Source organism: Sphaeroforma arctica (genome assembly GCF_001186125.1).
Source record: "Sphaeroforma arctica JP610 unplaced genomic scaffold supercont1.1167, whole genome shotgun sequence".
Taxonomy (NCBI): Eukaryota; class Ichthyosporea; order Ichthyophonida; genus Sphaeroforma; species Sphaeroforma arctica.
Window position 1 is genome coordinate 11,390 of NW_014039391.1, and position 5,883 is coordinate 17,272.

The 5,883-nt window shown below is 42.6% G+C and overlaps 2 protein-coding genes across 2 annotated transcripts in view; one reads left to right on the forward strand and one right to left on the reverse strand.

The window, feature by feature from the left end:
* SARC_10194 (hypothetical protein) overlaps positions 1–1,128 on the forward strand; it is a 2,570-nt gene extending 1,442 nt beyond the window's left edge. Inside the window, exons 3-4 of the mRNA XM_014295772.1 lie at positions 413–556; positions 924–1,128. Of these exons, the coding sequence (XP_014151247.1) occupies positions 413–556; positions 924–980 (201 nt within the window). The 3' untranslated portion in view covers positions 981–1,128. The remainder of the gene's footprint in view (positions 1–412; positions 557–923) is intronic.
* Positions 1,129–2,708: 1,580 nt separating this feature from the next.
* SARC_10195 (hypothetical protein) lies at positions 2,709–5,298 on the reverse strand (the record flags this gene model as incomplete). Its single annotated transcript, XM_014295773.1, has 3 exons — positions 2,709–2,827; positions 3,500–3,935; positions 5,002–5,298. The coding sequence occupies 3 exons, from the start codon at positions 5,296–5,298 to the stop codon at positions 2,709–2,711; spliced, it is 852 nt and encodes a 283-aa protein (XP_014151248.1).
* Between the last annotated feature and the right edge of the window lie 585 nt (positions 5,299–5,883).

Consider the following 5,883-nt stretch of genomic DNA (forward strand, 5'->3'; position numbering starts at 1 on the left):
ATATATATATGCATATACGTATACATATACATCTACATATATATTACTGTAGTGTGTTTAATTTACGATGGCCTTCCTGGAATGTCCATATGGAGTCACAAATGTGCGGTTGAATTAATATCAAAGTAGCAATTAAATACATCAGTTCATTGTTGTATATCTCCATGTGTTCACTTCACACGCACATTTATAAATGAGTTCGTGAGTTACGTGTATTATTAACGTGTATATGCTTGAGCTTATTGTATAGGAAATCTGTATCGTCAACTTAAAGTTGAAGTGTGCTTTATCGCGGGAAGTACGGGGGCTTGCTTCGCACTATGAACACTGGAAAATATATCTATCTCAACGCCTTTCGCGCATAGATATTTATCTATTTCTAATCGCCGCTCATATTCGATTCTATAAATAGAAAAGTCAAGCTATCGAGGACTGGGGCAAGATGAGAGAGAGCACGGTAGAACCCTTCCTCATGACGCCTAAAAATGCGCTCCTGTCCTTTATTTTTGGACTCCTGGTGCCCGCCGCCTTGTTGAAGGGCGTGTTAGGCGCACAGGTGAGTATATAGTCGATTCCGTTACAAAGCGTCGTTTAAAGTGATTGATACGTGGTTCGACCTTTTATGTATAGTACGTGTGTGTAACGTGTATGTTCGCATACTCTCGTACACGTGCGCGTGTGTGTATTGGTATTATTTTGAGACAGGCGTTTTTCGGATGTGTAGATTAGAATAGTTTGTCTACTTTTCCACAGATATAGTATATATATTTTTTGTGGCTCAGATATGTTAATGCTTATGGCCCGTTACAGAAAATCTAAGATGCCAAATTCATCCCTGGCTATGTCGGGGCGGTCTATTACTGCATTGACATGGATACTGACCGTGTTCGTTCCATATAACTCTGTTCATTTTATAACTTCAGCACGCAAGAGATGCGGAGGTAGGCAAACCACGCAAGGACTACGTAGGTGATTTTTAAATGTGGGTGTGCATGGGAATGCTCCTAGGCTATGGGAGTGCTACTAGGCTGTAGGCAAATGCAGTGGGTTGCAACCTAAGCCTGCGCCAAGGCGTATGGAGTCTGCGACGTTGAAATTAAAAAGTGTGGGTACATTACTTTAACCGAATTTTGTGGGTATGGATAAGTTGGATTACCAGTTCAAATCCCAAAAACGCCAATTTCTCAAGCACAGGGGGGTTCGAAGTTCAGTCGACTATTCTTTCACCCCACTTGTCGGTTCAACAATTGTTAATCACGATCAATTTCAAAAGCTAGTCCCAACCTCTGAGAGCACCCTAAGTTTTGCTTGTTACTATCAATTTGGATTATATAGTTGAGAATCTAATCGTGCGCTATACAAACCAAACTAAACTCCGAATTTCACTCCAAATCCGCCACAAACTCTAATTGCGACATTTTGTATCTATGGACTTGTTGGATACAATGCACGTATCGTATAGATATGATATTTGCTTAGCCCAGCTTCCTTGTCCATTCTACAGTACACTACGCACATGGCCCTCCTAAAATTGATCTGGGAGACTATGCTATACAACCTTCTATAAGATCCTCTATGATATAGAAAGCTATATACGCTGTGCACATGCGCAAAGGTGTTTGCGACGAGCCAGATTCGAAAGCCTCGGCCCCAAACAGATTATAGGGTTGACCAAAGTCAAATGCCGAACCAAGATGTGCAAGGAGTGAAGCAGTAAACCTTCACTATTAACAGCTGGTAATGAAGACACTAGGCAAAACGTCCTAAATGCGAGTGTTCAGTGGTGAATTTGCACATCTTCAATGATCCAATTTTGGATCAAGTTGTGGGTATGCAAGGGGACACCGTTATGTTGCAATGTGTGGTACAGGGTAAGTATTCTGAGGGGATCAAATGAAGCATAGGATACAGGTCACAAGGTGTTCAGACAAGCAGAATAGTTGTACTTGCATGTCCGTATAGACTGTGCTTGTGCAGTTGTCAAGAGAACTGAATGCGGGTGAAATATATTATGAAATAACTAGATCTACATAGAGGAACAACCCGATCCGCAGAATAGAGTGTACTGTATAGATCAAGCGAGTACTTGTACACAGTGCGTGTACATAGGTAGAGCATGACTTAATTCAAATTTATTCATTGGATGGATGTTATAAGTAATCTTTGTACACAACTCTACTAAGGCGGGCTTGACTGGAACGTATCTTCAGTCAGAAACTTCGATACATAACACCGGCTGCGCACACAACGGAATGCGCGAGAGCACCCGGTCGAAGCGCTCCGGACTCTCCACACCTCTGTAACTCCATGGACTCTGAACCCTAACCGTCTGACTGAAACGGGTGGGTGATTTCTTCAGAATCCATGCTATTACTATAGCGTGAAGCAGCCTGTCACAAGGCACAGAGTAGAAGATTTGTTGTATACCAGGACGACCGTGTCGTTTACCAGCTCGGTGTGCATTATGTCAAACGGACACCTCACGGCATCACCCCTTACTTTGAACTCGCCAGCGAGTATTTAACTATTTTGAAACTAAATGGAGGGTACTTTCCCACGCATATGTACCTTTTTCTCCTTGGTTTTTGTGCTATGCAATACCCAAAAGCACGAGGCGCACTCGCCTGTACGGATGTGTATACATCCATTTACATATACACAATACATACATATGTGTATATATGACATATTAGCCACCTCACGCAAGCCTACTCTTCCTTCAAGTCTGTGCTATAAATATCTTCAAAGCACGCTGGGCACTCATCTCCCTTGCTGTACGCCAGACTGGTCGAGCAATGCGGACAGTATTGTGGACGCTCTTTCACACCTGCACACAAAAGTAGTACAAAAAATGTGCGCCCGTCTGATGTTAGTATAATGTACAAGACAAGCAGTATCTTTTTTTTAACCTGCAGACCGGGGTAGTATGCTACGTGCACAGGTACAACTGCATTACACGAGATAATAAGCCCAATACAAGTGTAGTCGATGAAAACGTGCATAGGATTGTACCCAGAAGTTGTTTGAGCAAAAAGTACAGTGGCGCGGGAAACATAACAAGTGTATAGGAAGTGAACCTGTCAGATAAATATATGTGTGTTCCTTTTCCATCTCACTGCACTCCATGAGAATCCGACAAACACGTGACACAATTCAATAAATTACAGAACCCTTTCCAGGTACTATACGACAGAGTTTGAAATACAAACACTACTTGCGAGAATTAAAAACCACTCCTCACGCCATCACAACTGAAACCATACCATAAAGTTCAGGTACTATACGAGAGTTTGAAACACAAACACTACATTCGGAAATAAGAACCACTCACACACCATCACAACTAAAACCACACCCCTTTTAGTTCAGGCACTATGCACCAGAGTTTAAAACACACACACAACCCCCCCCCCCACCGCTCATCGGAATAATAACCCACCTCGCACTGTCGCCACACACACCATCCCACCTACAACTACACCCAACCAGAGACACATACCATCTACTGGCTCCCGGGCAGTGGCACTCGAGCTATCCGACGGTGGTGCGGGGATGACCGTCGCGCCCGTGGCAGGGCTCGGCTCAAACGAGCCGTACCGGTTGTTCACTCGCGCTCTGATCTCCTCTTGTTCTTGCTCAGTCATATTCTCCATCATCGCCTTTGCGGCCGCTTGCTTAGCCTCGGAGTCCTCAGTAGTTTCGGGGCGTGCGTAGGCCTTGGGTGGTGGCATGGGCATGGCCCCTTCCTCGCCCATACCCGGCTGAGCCCCGGGTTGGTCTGTGGTGGGTTCGTCATCCGGATATTCGTACTCGCCTGGGCCTCGATTTGACCGGAAGCACGTGCAACAGAAGCAACAGCAGAAGCAGAAGCAGCACCCGGTGAACAGGAAGGTGGCGATGATGCAGAATCGGGCACAGCCACCCATCAGTATCATCTGAAGAGAGGTAGACAAGGAGGGGTATGGGGTTTGAGTCTCGATGCATTTGGGGGTTTAGTGGATGAGTATAGTCGAGTTGGATATGCTGATGTTCAGGGCATGTGCTTGGACATAAGTAGATATATGGATATGCAGATACTCAGGAAATGTGTATAGATGTGCGTGTGGCATAGGCGTGTATATAGAGCTACAGCTGATGGGTAGAGGCGTGAATGTGGATGACATGCATATGCATACCATGAGTCTGCAGCCACGGCCATGTCCATAATAGGGAATATTTATGAGTGGGGCATGTATATATGATGGGCGTGAGCGTGAATGTGCATAGTAGGCATACAGATATAATGCGCTTGGATGCAAAGGCAATAGCAACTCAGACAGGGTGACACCCGTTCACGATGGGTACACGCTGACAAAGACAAGCATAAAAAGACATGTTTATAGTATGTGACATTGTAGGTCCATAAGTATAGGATGTAATAGCATGTGCAAGTATAGGTATATATGTGCAAATACAGGATGTTATAGCATGTGAGAGTATATATATAAATATATATATATAGGCATATATGTATTGGATGTTATAAAATCTATGTGTAAGTATGCATGTCATGCGGATGGTTGTGCAGGGAGGATACAGGGAGGCTGTATACTTGCAGCGTACTCGTGAAAATGTATATATACATTCACTCATGCGCGATGGAGAATGCAAACATGTCCAAACAGACAGATAGACAGAAAAGGCCCAAACGATTGGCTTGTGAATCTTAGTAATGCTGTTCAATCCGGAACTATTGAAGCCGTAACTATAGACAGCCACATCCACATACGACACAGACAGTAATATTTTAGTAGACCGTTTGCCAATGACAACTGAAACCTAAGTGTATATGCACACAACACACAAACGCAAAAATTTGTCCGTGAATAATAAGAACACTTTCCGTCTTTATACCCAGTTATATTCACAAATTATGATACGTGTATTTACTTATCCCAAATCCGTTTAAACTCGTAACAATACTACATGTCCTCGTTGTATACAACCTGATGTGTCACTTACCGACATGACGGCGTCACTCTCGCCGGATTGTTCGTACATCTGGATTCCGGCATGGCCCAATTTATCGTAGACTTTTTTTTTTTTGGATCCGAAAGTATTTGGTTCGCTCGGTTTATTTTGGCAAACTGAATTGATATTAGACAGAACAAGGTGTGTAATGAGAAGAGGTGACGACGCGCTCAAGTTCATAATTGCATTTGGGATTAGCACTTCCAGTTTCTGGTACGTCATAAGAAATGGAGCGTCGCGTTCTACGCTTAAACATATACCGATCGACTCCTGGTGCACAATGGACATGCCAGACAATACGAACACGTATCTGCTATGACGCGCATGACAGATTATAGAGCTGGGAAACATACATGTACACCATGCCGAGATAGTTCAAAGCGTCATCACATGCGGACACCAACATTAACGTGAAAGTGTTTACATATTTTCGACCACATACAGCAGGCATCGTTTAAATCTAAGCGATATATATATATATATATATATATAGATAAAGATATATACATGAAATACAAACTGAAGTTCTGATCAGATCGAAACATATGAACAATATGCAAATATAGAATAATGAGCCTACATGCATTGATAAAATAGAAACACAGACATGCATGAACGCATGCAAAAGAAAACAATTTGCCTGTCATGTGTATAGATCAGTATCACATTTGCCCATCCAAATCAAATCCAACATTTGACATACACACTAGCGGCGCAAATAACCACTACCAGAATCAATTTACAAATAAAGATGTCATATAACGAAACAAAAACATATATATATATATATAAGTATATATACATACATACACACACACACACACAAACATATATATACATATATGAATATAAAATAGATTATACATACACATA